The sequence below is a fragment of the Loxodonta africana genome, chromosome 5, assembly GCF_030014295.1.
Source record: "Loxodonta africana isolate mLoxAfr1 chromosome 5, mLoxAfr1.hap2, whole genome shotgun sequence".
NCBI classification, from domain to species: Eukaryota; Metazoa; Chordata; class Mammalia; order Proboscidea; family Elephantidae; genus Loxodonta; species Loxodonta africana.
Genome location: NC_087346.1, coordinates 153,811,781 through 153,829,089, shown reverse-complemented (window position 1 = coordinate 153,829,089; position 17,309 = coordinate 153,811,781). Strand labels below are relative to the sequence as shown.

Genomic DNA, 17,309 nt, shown 5'->3' with positions numbered 1-17,309 from the left:
AACGAGTGTTAGCAATGAAGGAATTTCAATGCTTTCTAAGTAAATGCTATTTTAAATTCAGATGGAGTTGTTAAAAGTTTAAACAGAAAAATTCTCCTGTAGAGAAGGCCTAACATGACTTGTTTGATCATCTGTATAATAAACTCCTTATGACAGTAACTTGAACCTCAAAATTTAAGTATGGACAAACCCAACACATAGACGCTCATTTCACTGCAGTGGAGTGTTTCATCAACATAAAAAAAAAAGTCAGTGAATTACAAAACTTTAGAAATGAAAGGGATCTTAGATCTTAAAAGTCATCTTATCAGGAGTTCTTAGACTTCAGGATTTCACTAAGTAATAAAATTAAAATGAAGAACAAAACAAAAACCTAGGGATTAACATAGAGATGTCATCTAAGTAACAATGAGCAGTGTATCGATAAAAGAACCCAAAGCACGTAAGATACCACCTCTAACATTTTATAACTTAGGGAGAGCTTATTAAGATGTCGGTAGTTTTGCATTTTCACCACGGACTAGGTGCAACTCTGGTGCCTCTGGGAACCTGTATCTAAGCCAACCTCCTACAGAATGCTGGAATCCCTTGCATAACACTCCCTGGACACAAGGTGGAGTCCCTGGATGGTGCAGCTGAATGGCTGAAGTTTGAATCCACCCAGAGGCACCTCAGAAGAAAGGCGTGGTGATCCAGTTCCGAAAACATCAGCCACTGAAACCCGCACAGGGCACAGCTCTACTCTGACACACGTGGGGTCGTCACGAGTAGCGGTCAGCTCAGTGGTAACTAGCCTTTTGGTTTTGCACTCAAGGTAGCCATCCCACTGCTAGACAACACTGCTGGGAAAACACTGGGCCTCTCGAAACTTCTTTCTGTAACACGTGCCAATGCTTCTATTTCTGCCTCCTTGGAGAAACAGACAAAAGACAGCTAGACCACCCAAGTTTTCTTTTTCCTACTCCTCAGGTCACAGGGATTCCAAGCCTATCACCACCTTAGTTTTTCTCCTCTGGATACACTCCAGATCCTCCATGCCCTATTTCCTACAAACATACCAAAAAAACCCAAACCTGTTGCTGTCAAGTCGATTCCGACTCATAGCGACCCTACAGGACAGAGCAGAACTGCCTCACAGTTTCCAAGGAGTGCCTGCTGGATTCAAAATGCCAACTTTTGGTTAGCTGCCATAGAGAGCTCTTAACCACTACGCCACCAGGTTGCCCCTGTGAATGCAGACCTATGAAAACTATAGAGTAGGGGATGACTCTTCCTTCCCGAGCTTTGGTGTCCAGAGTTATGTTAACAGATGATGTGTTTGCTACAACCTAAGATTACATCACCTTTTTCTGACGATGGAAACCCTGGTGGCGTAGTGGTTAAGAGCTATGGCTGCTAATCAAAAGGCTGGCAGTTTGAATCCCCCAGGCACTCCCTGGAAACCCTGTGGGGCAGTTCTACTCTGTCCTATAGGATTGCTACGAGTCGGAATCGACTTGATGGCAGTGGGTTTGGTTTCGGTTTGGGTTTCTGATGACGTACCATGCTGCTTGCCAACCCATGATTAAGGCTGTAGTTTTTTTTTTTTTTAAGACTAACTTAAAAAAAAAAAAACCCACTGCCATTGAGTCGATTCCAACTCATAGCGACTCTATAGGACAGAGTAGAACTGCCCCATAGAGTCTCCAAGGAGCACCTAGCAGATTTGAACTGCCAACCCCTTGGTTAGCAGCCGTAGCACTTAACTACTACGCCACCAGGGTTTCCTAAGACTAACTTTACTAAATAATAAATTCTGAATAAACAGGATGAAAGATTAGCTCTTATTGGTAAATCTGTTTTCTAACCTCCGAATCTTCCAGAAGGCAGAATCCTGAGGAACTCCCTTCTAGCAAAGCAAACACCCTGGCAGACTACACTGGTGGCATTCCAATCCACTGAAACCACGATCACTCATTCCAGTTCATTACCAGAAATGATTTTCTTGGCTTAAGGTGAGATCTTACAGGTTCGAGGGCATCATTTACTACCTATATAGACAACATGGCTGCCCCCTTGATCTAGAATGCCAGAGACTTCTAACTTCATCAAATGTCTGCTTGTCTTCAGGGCTCACCTAAGCAACATCAAGCAGCCCGTGCCCTTGCCCCACTGCAAACATCCACACCTTTCAGGGAGAAACAACTCACTCTCCTCGGCCCATGCTATCCCCCACACGTGTTCTGTCGTACTTCTGAGATCTCACTGTACTTATCATCCACATGTCTAGTTACTCCTCTAAACAGTAAGCTCCTCGAGGGCAAGAACCAGGCCTTACTCCTCTTTGTACCCTCCAGCACAGGACAGAGTGCCCTGGGCACGGCAGTCGGCGACACACACTTGTTGAAACACTGTCTTTGTTCACAAAAATTTCAGCATTCTCTATGAAAATAAAAAAGCTGTATGCATCTGAAAACCATAAATATGCACACATAAAAGCCTAACAAAAATAAATAGGTACCGACAAGAGTACAAGAGGCAGGAGGATTTCGGTAGTGTCTGTCAGACATGGCTCCCCTGCAGGCTACAAGCGGACGTGGGCAGCACAGGTCTAAAGCGGCAGCTCTCCACCTTGGCTGCACGTCAAAATCACTGTATTTTTAAAAATAGTAATTCTTCAGCCCCACCCCAGCTGTCAGGATTGCAATCTCTGAGGGTGGGGACCAGGCACCAAAGCCAGGCGAGAAGGCTCAATGCAGACCACAAAGATGGTGGCATGTCTGCTTTTCCCTTATTTGGTTACCAGTAGAGAGTCACGGAAGGGTTCTGGGCAAGAGAATGACATAACTTACGTTCTCATCACCATAGACACCTATAAAGGGCTTTCTATCCATTTTTTCATTTAATCCTAACAGTCCCATGAGGAGTCTCTACGGAGCACAGTTTCACTCTGACACACAAGGGGTCACCATGAGTTGGAATCAACTCGACGGCAACTGGTCTCTAGGCCACTGGGGTAGAGGGACAGAGAAGCTGTGACCACTAATATTCAGGGTCACTTATCCAGGTCTTCTGCTCTCCCCACCATGCCACAGTGGTGAATACTGACGCACTGCCTGAGGAAGTCAGTTTACACCAGAGGAGAGAGGATGAAGAGACGGGAGCGAGGAGGTGATGGCATTGGGACAGGTAATGATAATGTGTCCTGAGTACTCACGTGTGCCAGGCACTGTCCCAGGTACTCAGGATTAGGAATTTAATCCTCACCCACCCTACTGAGGTCAGAGATCTTATTATCCTTGTCTCACAGTCAAGGAAACTCAAGGACCAAGAGGTGAGGTGCTTGTCCAAGGTCATGGACAGGATTCAAATCCAGCCTGTCTGGCCCCAGAGCACACGCTCTGAGCCCCCAGGTAGGCTGGTAGGAAGAAGCCAGCGCCTCAGCTAGATGGGGGTTAGGGGGATGACTGTTCTGGCCCTTCATCAAATACCTGCTGAACTTTTAGGAGGCACTAGGCATTTTCTGGGATGCTGGGGGTGTAATGAAAAAGAAGACACGGTCCTTGGCCGTAGAATTAATGGTCAGGGGAGGACGGGACTTATGACACAGAGGAAGACCGTCAGGCCTTGGTGACTCAGGAGTGAGTCAAAGAGTGGGTAAGTGAAAGCAATTAAGATGGCAGCTTGGGTGCATGGGAAAACTGAAGTGACACCCTCAACAAATGAGGGGGAACATGGAAGAGCTGGCTGCATGGGAGCATGTCAAAAGATGGTGCTGTTCCATGTCTCCACTCTGTGTGACGTGCTTCCCAACTCTCACCAGACTAACGGCCTCTACTCCTCCATCCCTGGGTGGTGCAAAAGGTTAACGTGAGGCTGTTAACCGAAAGGTGGGCAGTTAAGAGTCCAACAGGCACCTGGGAAGAAAGGCCTGGCAATCTACGTCTAAAAGGTCATAGCCATGAAAACCCTATGGAGCACAGTTCTACTCTGACATACATGGGGTGGCCACGTGTCAGAATTAACTCCATGGCAACTGGTTACTCCTCAGTCAAGGCCCAGCCCAAAAGTCATTGCCTCAGTTACAACAGTAACTGTTGTTGCTACAGAATTTACCACACTGTGTGTAAAAAGCTGTGCTGGTGACCATTTGCTCTGCAGGACTGCACGCTCCCTGCAAGCAGCCTGTCTTACTGAGCTCTGGAATCCCAGTGCCCGGCATGTGGCAGGTGAACGGTTAGCTTCTGTTGCAGAAAGAGCAGGTTCCCACAGGCTGTTCTCTCACGTTCTAAATTTTCTGTAGAACAGGGAATCTCAAGGTTTCCTTATGACTAGCGTCTAGCACAGCACATGGCCATGTTAGGGTACGACAAATGTCTACTGAATAAGACAATTAATGTGCCCAAATGATTTTAATAGAGGTCAGCAGGGAATGAAAACTGTTTGGTCTTTTGTCTGACATCCTAAAATCAATAGTCCCAACGTGAGTAAGAAGAGTATTTGTCTTGGACCTACCCCATTGCCGTCAAGTAGATTCCGACTCACAGCGGTGACCCTGTAAGACAGAGTAGAACTGCCTCACAGGGTTCCCAAGGCTGTAAATCTTTATGGAAGCAGACCACCGTATTTTCTCCTAGGGAGCAGCTGGCGGGTAAGAACTGCCAACCCTTCTGGTTAGCAGCCAAGTGCTTATTAATCACCACACCACCAGGGCTCCTTGTCTTGGACCTAGCCCAGCGTAATCTGTGCACTCAAGTTGTTTTACTGAGAACTTTACTCATCAAAGAGAAGATGACAGAGACGAGGACTGGACCCCTTCTTAATGGCAAAAACAAAAGGTACTCTGAGAGCCCACACATAAAAAATGCTATTTTTTTTCCCAATGGACTAGAAATTTGTTTTCTTGCAATGATTTTCTCCTGGTTTAGTCTGAAGTCTTTTAAGTACAGGTGTCACCAGGGGCTTCTCTGACAAGTCCAAGAGCATGCTTTATTTGTAATAAAAATAAACACGGGGTTTCAGGTTTCCAATTATTAACAGTAAATAAGAGTATTCCCACCTGAGAGAAATGTTTCCCACAAATGTTACATTCAAAAGGTTTCTCACCTGAAACAAAACAAGACAACAACTTGTAAAATCATTAGCAGTATTTGCACAACAATGTTTTGTATAACGTGTTTATCTGCTGTGTCTGACATTTCAAAAGCGGTGCACTCTGTCTTTTATCATAGCTTAATCATAGGGCCTGAAAACAGGGAGGCGCCATGCTGTACCCTCCCTCATCCTCAGATGCTAGGTGGAGAGAATAAATGTGAGATCTGTATTTACTTCTCTCTGAAAAATTAAATTGTTCTCCAAATACAAACTGACCTTGAGATCAAATTTATCTGACTTAAAACCATACCTAGGCATTGGACACAGTCTTCTCCTTCAGTTGGATATCAAATTTGAGTTTTCTGGCTGAACAGCGTGGACCTTGTCCACCGTGTTCTCCAGCCCGACTCTTCAGTCTAACATTCAGTTCTAACTTAAAGAGGGGAACTCGCTCAGACCACACACGAGGTGTGAACATTAGAGAGTGGGAACCTCCTGAAAGCCTGACAGAGAAAGAGACTGGGTTTAAAAACACTAACGAGGAAAGACAGATTTCATTATGGGAGATGAGCACACCTCTCCTGACTTCCTGGTTCATCTCTGGTTTTATTAATTCTAAATAATTACATTTTGGTATAGAATCCATTGTAGAGAATGGTACGCTACTTCCAAGAAACGACAGCTGCTGTGAATACAGTCTCTAGAAGATGCTCTATTCAAGTATATTTCAAGGTACTGCCTTACATCCACACAGCCCTAAAAACAGACCCGAGGCACCAAGAACCTTCCCTTTTCCCAGTTCTCAAACCAAGTGGTTTCATAAAGATCCTCTTTTAAAAATAACAACATTTTCCCTTCCTGCTGTATTGCTGGGGGCTTGCTACTTTTTTTTTTTTAATAATATCTTATCGTATTTTTGGTGAAAGTTTACATAGCAAATTAGGGTCCCAAATGACAATCTCTACACAAATTGTCCAGCAGCCCTAGTTACAATTTTCACAACGTGTCAACATTCTCTTTAACCGCGTTCTGGTTGTTCCATTTCCAGTGCTCTACCTTCCCTGCCCCCTTGTCTTCTCATCTTTGCTTCAGAGTAACTATGGACCATTTGGTCTCCTACAGATGGTTTTTTAACGGAGCACCGTACTCTTGGATAACATCCTTTATTTTGTGTGCCAATCTGTCATTTTGTTAAAAGGTAACTGCCGGGGATGGTTTCGTTGCACTTGCTCCTTTAAAGAAACTGGTGTGTTAGCTTTCTGGGCTCATACTAAGAAATTTTTGCTTTGCTCTTTTCCTGAAAACGTTAAATGGCTTCCTCAAGGAGGAAGATTTTTTTTTTTTAACCCTGCATAATTATAATCATTTTACTTCTGTATTCTGGAGTTACATTTACATATGAAATTACTGGGATGAGAGGGAATGATAAGTTAAAGCTCCCTCGTGAGGCAGAAGAATTTGAAACTGAGGTTGCTGGCTGTTAAAACCCACAAGCAACCAAGGGTCAACAGCCCTACCCCAGTGTCTCAGGACCCCTTACGCTTTTAAAAACTGGTCATCCTAAAAAGCTTTTGTCTATGTGGACTTTATCTATCAATAATACATCATATACACCAAACACATGAGCACAGATTTGATCGGCCATCAGAGTGATGACTTCATCACACATTATGTGGTCTTTGGAAAACTCCACTGTGTGGCCATAAAAAGGAGAGAGAAGGTGAACATTTATCTTACACTATCATGAAAACAGTTTTAGCCTTGCAGAGCCCCGAAAAGGGCCTTGGGGACTTCCAGGTTACCCAGCCCATACTCTGAGAACTGATATTCTTCTCGATAGACTATTTATGTCCCACCAAACATCTCTGCCATCTGACCACCGTCATTCCAAGGTGTCCTCTCAGGATAAACAATTTAATCTTCCTTTCATTTGAAGCTCAATACGTAAGTTCCCCAAATAAAATCATAGCAATCATTAGGCTCTGGAAAATTTAAGCAAACAGGATGACCTAAATTAAGTTTTTTCAGAGTAAAACTGAGTCAATGATGCTGTCTTCATATGGCGTAATTTTGAACTACTAGTAACAACAAAAATTGTAACTTATGCTCGAATGAATTAAAATTTATAAAGGGCTTTCGTAAATCTTAGTGAAGTCTCACAACAATACGATGAGGTAGTTAACACTCAAGCAAACTGGGGATCCAAGGTGACAATAAAACGTCACATCGATAAACAAGCACCTTAGAAGCAGCTATTCTGGAAGCATCCTGTAGCATAGTACTTCTCAGGCCTATAAAATAATTGTCGTTAATTTGTAATGTGTTATTAAGCTCCCCATTTTAACGACAGGAATGAAAGTAATGCATACATAAGATATACAAAGAACCAAAACCAAGCCCACTGCCATCGAATAGATTCCAACTCACAGCGACCCTACAGGACAGAGTCGAACTGCCCCACAGGGTTTTCCAGGCTGTAATCTTTATGAGAGCAGACTGCTACATCTTCCTCCCGTGGTGCAGCTGGTGGGTTTGAACCACTGACCTTTCCGGTTAGCAGCTGATTGTTTAACGCTGTGCCACCAGGTCTCCTTACATATTAATACCTTTAAAAAACGAAGAAACTTTTGGAAAGGAGGAGGAGGTATGAATTAAGGTAATAAAACTTTGAAAATTCAACGCTTGAAATGTAAGAATTTGCATTTGAAAATACTGACTAGTTACAGCTGATCCTTATTAAAAAGTAAACCTCCTCCTCCCCAAATTCTAATCTTAAAAATCAGATACGCTAAAGCACTTCTGAGAGAACTTTCAGAATTACTCAAACTAAATTATTTTAGGCTGACTCAATCTACATTATGCTTTATAAAGGAGTCCCCAGACGGTGCAAAGGGTTAAGTGCTCTACTAGCCAAAAGGCGGGCTGTTCGAACCCACTGGGAAGCACCTCAGAAGACAGGCCCGGTGACCTTCTTCCAAAAGGTCACACGCAGGCTTGACAGCCCCACGAGACACTTCCACTCTGCTACACACAGGGTTTCTGTGAGTCGGAATCTACTCGATGGCAATTGACAGCGATACCTCATAATTACGAGCTGAATCTAATTCTAAAGCCACAAAAGCTAAATCCAGCTTCTCTGCTCTAGAGTTAACTTGATATTTTCGGTCCATCAAAACAACTTCCTGTACTTCTTTAGTGGAGAAAGTTGAACATATAAAACCATGAATAAAATAAAGGTTAAAAGCAGGCTGTCTTTCTAAACTGACTCTGTAGAGCCACTTATCGACCTTGAGGATTACCCAAGATGCACCAGCAAGAACATAAAAAGTAGCTAAAATGCCCCTTGACTGTGTTTCAACATTTAAAGACGTCATCGAGCAATGGCAAAACTCCTTACAAAAACGGAGCAGGCAGTGGCGTCTGAAGCCGCATCGGCCCTTTTCCTTCTGCCCGCGAGTACTGCATCAGTGTACCTGTGTGAGAGCGCCTGTGAAGCTCCAGGTTGCTCGGGTGTTTAAAGGCTTTCCCACACAGTTCACAGGCGTACTGTCTCTGCGACTGCAGAGCCTGTGGCTGGTCTTCCAACGCAGCGGGGTCTTCGGGTCTTTCCATTTCGTTCACGCAACTAAAATTCTCCGAACTGACTAGTTCTTCACTCTCTTTTTCTTCTGTACTTTGGCTGCTGCCCTTCTCTGTCGTGTTTTCACTGGTGGACCCAATCGTCTTGGTTAAATCGTCGTTTGATTTGGGCTCAGATGTTTGCTCTGCAGATTTCTGTGACTTGAGGAAATTTAGTTTCTTAAGGTGAATGGCCTTTTTGAGCCTCATCTGTTTGGCAGGCTGCGGGCACGTGCTGTCTGATTCCGGGTCAGGGGTGGATTCACTCAGAGGCTGGGCCAGGAAGTTGGACGGCAAGTGCTCAGAAGAGTCCAGGATACATTCGGGATGACTGACGGCGCAAGGTGGGTTTTCTACTGCATTAAGGTCTGTGGATGTACTGTAAGTGAAAGGCGGCTCCATTACTCTCTCGTGACTGGGACAAGTAGCTTGTTTATAGTGCTGCCTACTGTAAAAGTTTCTGAGTTTGTAACAGTAACTTGGCTGCTTAAAGGGCAGTTCTGGGCAGCTGCCATCTAGAGTATCTGGGGCTTGTTTTGGCATTTCGCCTGAGGAGTTAGGAAGAGTCACGGATGGTGGTGCGTGAGATGGCGGCTCATCCAAAACTTTACTATGCTGTGCATCTGGCGAACATTCGTGCAGTAACTGAGGAGGGTAATTCTCATTTATGACACAGTTAGCATCAGGAGTCAAGGTACTCTGCAGGGAGAAGTTACTATTGCAAGGCATGGCAGGTGGCTGGTCTGCGGCAGACGATTTTAGAAATGTGTGACAGAGATTCAGGACGCTCTGAACTTGTAAACAGTGCGCTATGTCCAGCATGACTTGTACGTTGTCCTGGTTAAGATCCAGATGAGAGGTGTACATGAAGTCCAGGATCTGCCCTATGCCGCTGACGTTTTTAATATCCAAGTGAAAGACGTCATTCTTCTGGCCTGAAGAATTCTGAAAGAGGCTCCTGATAAAAGAAAGATTATCTGTTTACAGTGTCAAAATGCCATATGTTCTGATAATGTATTCTTACAAATAATATTCCTGTTAATTTTGAAAGTTACCCTCCTTCAATAAAGGCTGATATTTTAAAACTAAGCAGTCCTCTAAAAAATTTTGGTAAGCCATACACTTAATCAATTCAGATGAATTAGTGCTGGTGGATACCCAACCTTTCAAATAGATCTCAAAGTAAAATTGTGAAATGTACTCATTAAATTTACAGACTTAAAGAAAAGCCAACACATAGTAACATGGCTGACAAACCACAAATCAAGGTGATTCAAAGATAATTCCCAGTATGGCCTATTCAACACATACATACAAGATTATTCTTTCTTCAGACTTTCTATAAAACGTAATTATTGAAAAAAAAATTATCCATATGTATTGTTAATTACATATTGAGAATATAGTAAAATAAAGGACACCAAACTTTTCAATATTTCATGTTTAGTCTGAAAAATTATATACTTCAGGCCATAAAACACAGAGGGAAGTATTTCTGTAGCTACATGCCTTAAAATTTTATGAAAATAAAAAAAATAGGTTTAACAAACCAACCTTCGGTATACACTCTTTTTTGTAATCAGTAATTTAGTTGGCTTCTAGATTTTTCAGGAAGCCCTTGGTCTATAAACCAGAAATGACATAAGCCCTATGAGCTAATGAGGGAAAAGGCAGCACAAAGCCCAGGCACTTTATTTTCAAGTTCACAGGCAAGCAGTCAGCACTGTGTATAAAATAACAAGCTGAGCAAGGAAATCTCACAAGTTTGTTGAAGACATTTTATCAATTGCAGTTACCTGGGGTGGTGTTGGTTGTTGTTAGGTGCCACGGGGCAAAACCCCCATGTGACAGAGTAGAACTGCCCTGTGGGGTCTGTCACCCCAAAACAGCCTTTGGTCCTGTTCTTACTTATGGGTCAGTCACCCCAAAACAGCCTTCAGTTCTGTTCTTACTTACGGGCAGTACAAGTCAAAAGCAGGACAGGGAACATTGAAAACAGCAGTGTGTCATGACACCACTACCTAACTGTCCCGGGAAGATGAAAGAAACAGGCCACAGAGAGGCCGAAGGGTCAGGGACCATGTTGATCCGTTGTCACAGGTCATCACAGCACACATGACAACTGAGGTTTAGTCCAATGACCCAGAGTTATCCAGGAAAGACTAAACCATGTTCATACATTGTTCCCTAGGGTAGTAAAATGGAATGCATTTTGGAAGCAAAAAGTCCTAATTTTAAAAAAAGGCAAAAAGAAACAATTCTGGTTCTTAAAGAGATAAATCTCAGTTAACCAGAAAAATTAATTTAGATAGAATACTTAACTCTAATAATGTTAAATAAGTGAAACACAATTGCTTGATATTATTCAGCATTTGTAAATAAATACTTCATATAAGCAAAACTGATTATAGGACACAAAACACTACGTTGAGTTAAAATCTAAATGTTTTAATTAGAAAAAAAAGTGAAAACAAAACCACAACATAAGGATGTTTTCCCCTCTCTGATTTCTTATCCTGAAAGGAGAGTATACATAGATGACTGACATTCAGTTAGAATTATGAAGGTTAAAGACAAAATGCCAAAGTACTTTCAATCACCCCAAATCTTAGTTAAGAGGCTCTTTTTACGATTCTCTAAAAGCAAAAGCATGCTTTACTAATTAGTTAATCAATTGATTTATATATATATAAAAACAAAACAAAAAACCAAACCCGTTGCCGTCAATTCTGACTCATAGCGACTCTACATGAGAGAGCAGAACTGCCCGTAGAGTCTCTAAGGAGCGGCTGGTGAATTCAAACTGCCCATCTTTGGGTTAGCAGTCACAGTTCACTGTAGCTCTTAACCACTGTGCCACCAGGGCTCCATATATGGTTAAGAGCTCGGCAAATATACATATTGTTGTTGTTAGGTGCCGTCGAGTCAGTTCCAACTCATAGCAACCCTATGTACCACAGAACGAAACACTCCCCGTTCCTGTGTCAAGTCCACAATCGTTGTTATGCTCGAGCCCACTGCTGCAGCCGCTGTGTCGATCCATAGATACATATACAGATAGATATCGATGTACATATATATTGCTACAAAAGATAAAGGCAGTGAAACCCCAGGAGGAGACAAAACTGAGTCAGAGTGTGTCCATCCTAGAAGAGCCTCCCCGCTACGATCAGCAGCAGGCTGTCTAACGCGCACCTGAAGTACTGACTGAAGGCGGCAAGGACGTTCTTGTGCGCTTTGAAGCAGACTCCTTTCACCACCAGCATACAGTCGCAGAGCAGGCCCTGGATCCGCTGCTCGTGCAGCTGCTGAAGGAGGTGGCAGCTGTGAGCAGCAACAGGGTCCATGCTAGACCATCCGAGAGACCTGCGACACAGAATGCAGAAACAACAGTGACTCCTCGTGACATGATTGGAAACTGAACAGCACCAAGCCCCTCATGGATCTGTGGCTCGCTGTAGTAATTCCCCTTCACAGTAACAGTAAAAAAAACACCTCACACTTTGTTCCCTAAGCGTCTGGGTAAATGCTGTGCAATAGAACGTTCTGTGATGATGGAAATGCCCTATTTCTGCACTGTGCAATGCTGTAGTCACTAGCCACATGTGACCCTTGAGCACTAGGAACATGGCTAGTGTGACTAACGAACTGAACTTTAATTTATCTGACAGTGCAGAGCTACAGCGAGACCATGATAACACTGTGTGTTCTTCTCTTGTGTCAACTTAGGTATGCTTCAATTAAGACATGTAACCAAACCAAACCAAACTCGTTGCTGTCGACTCAGTTCCAACTCAGAGGAACCCCGTGCGCGCCGAGAACTGTGCTCTAACCCCGTGCGCGCCGAGAACTGTGCTCTAACCCCGTGTGTGCTGAGAACTGTGCTCCACAGGGTTTTCCGGGGCTGATGTTTCAGAAGCAGGCTGCCAGGCCTCTCTTCTGAGGAGCCTCTGGGTGAACTTGAACCTCCAACCTTTTGGTTGGTAGTTGAGGCTAAGCACACTCAAGGACTATACGTACAAGGTTAAAAAAAAAAAAAAAAAAAGCCAACTGCTTAAGATCAAATCAGTATTTATTGAGAACCTGTATATAAACCTGTTGTAGTTGAAGTCGATTCCGACTCCTAGCGACCCTATAGGACAGAGTAGAACTGCCCCCATTGAGCTTCCAAAGAGCGCCTGGGTGGATTCCAGCTGCTGGCCTTTTGGTTAGCAGCTATAGCACTTAAGCACTATGCCCCTGAGTTTCCACCTGTATATGGGGCACTGAACCAGAAGGTGAAAAAAAAAAAATTTTTTTTTTTTTTTAGTGGGGAGATAAGGTCTATGTCAAAATAAATTATCACCACTAGGCAACTCAACGGCAGTTGAGTTTTTTTTTTTTTTAGGCAACAGTGAAGAAGCCCTGGTGGTACAATGGTTAAGCCCTCCCTGCTAACCAAATGGTCAGTGGTTCGAACCCACCAGTGTCTCCACAGGACAAAATACCTGGCAGTCTGCTCCTGTAAAGATTACTGCCTAGGAAATCCTATGGGGCAGTTCTACTCTGTCCTATAGGGTGGCTATGAGTTGGAATTGACTTGGCAGCACACAATAACAACAACAGGCGACAGCCAGAGTATCACAAGCATGTCCACTCATTTGTCCCTTCAGCCTCTCTGACAAGGTGCCAGTTGGGGAGAAGCCTCCAGGTACATGGGCAAAAGGATTAGTAGGAGCTTGCTGGACAGGTGAGCATGGGCCAATCAGAGTGAGGAGTAGGAGGTGCCACCTGCGAGGGAGCAGAGGATCAGAGCACACAGAGCCTGTGGGCCATCTGAAGAACTCTGACTCCCAATGAGGCAGGACGCCATTATACGGACACAGAAAACTTCACTGTCCAACATACATTTATTGACTGCCTACAATGTGCCGGTTCTAGGGCTGTAAGAACGAACAAAACACACGAGGTCCCCACCCTGTTGAAGCCTCAGTTCTAGCAAGGGAGACACATACACAGAAAGGACACGAAGCACAACTAAACAAGCGTTACAGCTAGACACTGGAATACACAGACAAATAAGACACGGTTCTGAGGTCCAGCTTACTCTAGCAGGGGGTGGTTTATGGGAGAGGAACAGTGGGGAGAAAAGTCAGATTGGGACGAGACTATGGAGGCTAAAGTGGCAGCCTGATATGCTAAAAACCTAAAAAGCCATTATCTGCTTTCTTCGCTTTCATTCTTAGTACATAAGCATCTCCGAAAAAGGCATCAAACCTCGAGGCCAAGGTCTAAGCTTTTCAACAGGGCCCCTACTTCTCTCCCAGCCTAATCCACCACTCCCCTAGTGCCAGCCAAACAAGCCACGCCCTGGGCAGTGGGTTCAGCCCTAGCTCCACCTCCCATTAGGAATATGACTCTGGGCAGAAGGCCTGCCCTGTCCCACTCCCCTCATCCATCTCCCAGGTTAGTGCGATGACCGCGATAACGCCCACGAACATTGAGAACAATATCTGAACTACAGAAGTATTCGGTAAAGGGACCTATAAGAATCACGCGGGACAGTGGGCCCTGGGAATCTGCACCACAAGCACCTGGGTGGTTCTGAAGCAGGTGAGCTGCAGACCTCTGCGCTGCTCTCTGCCCGCCCCTCCCCCTCCAAAGTCTTTACCTCTGACACTTCCTGCCCTGGGAATCCTTTATTCACATCTGACCCTCCCTCCTCCACCAGGGCTCAGCTGAGCTGTCACCTACTCCTAGAAACCTTTCCTGACCTTCCTGTTCCCTTGATCCTATCGTCTTCTCCCCACATCTGACCTTGGGGTCCCTCCTCTGTGCTCCTACAGCACCCCACATGTTCTTCCATAACTTATCACAGCATTCCTTTATTGGTGTTTCCAATTCTACTGTGAGCTCTTGGAGGGTGCCACCTGATTCCCCTCCGCCTGGCACACAGCAGATACACAATACATGTACACAGAAGGAAAAGACCCACTCCATTAAAATGTGTGCCAGCTAACCTCTGCTGGCTAATGAATGATTTTTAGCAATGGTTTTCACTTTTGTCTTTCGACTCTCTCTACACTCCCCACAATGGCTATTCTAAATCGTTCCAACTTTCTTCATTCCCTGGCTACCACGTCTGTCTCCTTCATCCATAAAGATGACGACTTCTACTTTACTAAGAAAGTTGAGCCCATATACTACTGGAGTACCTTTAATTTCTCACTCCCCCCTTCCTCAAACTTGCCCTCTCCCCTTGACCCCCCACCCTTCTTTGCCTCCCCTAGGACCTAGCTGCATCATCACTCCTTTCGTTGCTCTCTGAGCTCCTCCACCGGCTGCCTGCTTCAGCAACAAATCCGTTCCCTAGGCACCGTCTATCCACCACCAGCCTCTTTCACATTTTTCAAAAGAGCAATCTACACATAGCGGCACTTCACTTTCTCACTGCTCCTTTTCACCTTGCCATCTAGCCCCCTTCTCACTATGAAGAAGCACGTGTTCCCGCCATGGCCATTCTGCGGTCCTCACCCATCCTCCTCAGCTTTCCTGCACAGTGTGGTGGTCTACCTCTCTCCACCTTGAAATCCCTCCCTTGGTTCTGGTTCTCTTACCACTTCACTGACCATTCTATTCCCCGGGCTGTCCTTCTGCCCCCCAAGTGTTTACGCTCCTTTACATTCGGCACACTAGCCTCTTCTCTTCCACTTGGCAATCGCGTCTATTCCTGGTCTTTACGCATCCTAAGTAGACAACTCCTGAATTTGAAATTTTAGCCTCGACCACCAGTTCTAAATCTCTAGCTCTCTGCTAGATATCTCCAACTGTGTTGCCCCTCAACTTAGAATCTCCACAACTCATCCCCATCATCTCATCCCTCAAGCCTTCACCTTATTCTGACTCCCCTATTCTTTATGGAGAACTTAGTTCCTGACATACAGACTTTAGGGTATTGGCACGATCTGGTTTGAGATCCGAGTGGGGTTTGGAGGAAACTGGAACTGGAGATAATGTCAGCTACAGAGAGCTATGCTGACGCACTGGGAGTAGAAATATTGCCCCAAACAAGAATATAGAAAGGGAAACACTATGTTAGGTGGTGGCGCACGGTGCCCAGTGTTGAATCCTCAAGGGTACTGAACAGTCAAATTAAGTAACCAGTTACATGTCGCTACCCCGCTGGTTGGCTGAAAACAAAAGGCTTTAGTTTGTCATTATTATTGGTATTATTGTTAGCTATAATTTGGTACTTGCTACAGGCCAGGCACTGTGCCAAGCACATTACATCCATTAACTCAAATACTTCCACAATTATCACCATTTTACAAATGCGGAAATTGAGAAACGGGTGAATTTAAGTGACTTGCCCAAGAACATAAAACTGGTAAGTGCCAAACCCAGGCTTTGAGTCCTGGTTCCTCAATGCTGGAGTCCATGCTATGCTTGCTACCACCCATGGGAAAAATGACTTAAAAAAGCAAACAAACCAAAAAAACCCTGTCTCCACAGAAACAAACGTTAAAATACAGCAAACGTTCTGAATCTACCCTAGACGTTTTCTTCAGTTATGATGATATAAATTATGAACCATTCCACAACTTACTTCTACTATAAAATTATAGCTATTCTATATTAATTTGTATAGTTCTCTAATTGCATTATTATGTCAGTCCTGTACTTTCCTGATAACATTATAAAAAGCTCTGGAAAAAGGATCTGTATTTTATATTTCTTACATATCCTGCAAACAGCAACCATAAACAATACTGTATTCTGTACTTAAGGAGCCCTGGTGGCGCACTGGTTAAGCACTCGGCTGCTAACTGAAAGGTCAGCCGTTTGAACCCACTAGCCGCTCCCAGGAGAAAGATGTGGCAGTCTGCTTATGTATAGATTTACAGCCTTGGAAACCCTATGGGGCAGTTCTACCCTGTCATGTAGGAGTCCACTATGAGTCGGAATCAGCTCAACGGCAGTGGATTTGGTGGGTTTTTTTTTTTTAATTCTGTGCTTAAGAATTGTAATAATAATGACAGATATTTGTAAAACGTTTCCTATACGCCAGGTCCTATTCTAAGCCCTTTACATGTGTTAACCCATTTAATCTTCAGACGAAGACAATGAGACACCTGGCAGATTAAAGACGGACACAAATTTTTTGACACTCCTCCTTGGATCTAAGCAGGCTCTGTCTGAATCACGAGAACACTGTGCAAGTAAGGATGTGTGCCTAGGCCTTCAGAGCTGACAGCTTCCACTTCCCTTCTCTCTGAGCACTCCCTCTGGGAGGCTAGAGCCACCTGTAGGGCGCTCGAATGGATAGAACATGTGGAAAAGAAAAAGGGCTCAACTGAGTCTGGCCTTCCAGCCATCCTTTTCAAGGCATCGCATGTGAGGAAGCCACCTCAAGCCCTCCAGACTAGTCCTGCCTCTGGCTGAGCACCATGGAGTGATCAGTGATCATAGTCAGCTATATACCCCCTGGAGCCAAAGAACTGCCCAGCTGAGCCCTGCCCAAATTCCTGACCCACAAAATCATGAGATAAAATAGCCTTAAGTGATTAAGTTTTGGGACAGTTTGTCACACAGCAATACATAATCTGACCAGGCTCAGAGAGGTTAGGAAACTTTCCTGT

At 44.3% G+C, this 17,309-nt stretch overlaps 1 protein-coding gene across 1 annotated transcript in view; it reads right to left on the bottom strand.

Moving 5' to 3' along the window:
- Positions 1–17,309, bottom strand: part of ZBTB49 (zinc finger and BTB domain containing 49) — a 38,231-nt gene that overhangs the window by 18,312 nt on the left and 2,610 nt on the right. The window contains exons 2-4 of the mRNA XM_003411268.4: positions 11,887–12,057; positions 8,547–9,649; positions 5,039–5,085 (exon numbers count right to left, since the gene is read on the bottom strand). Coding sequence (XP_003411316.1) covers positions 5,039–5,085; positions 8,547–9,649; positions 11,887–12,038 — 1,302 coding nt within the window. The 5' untranslated portion in view covers positions 12,039–12,057. The remainder of the gene's footprint in view (positions 1–5,038; positions 5,086–8,546; positions 9,650–11,886; positions 12,058–17,309) is intronic.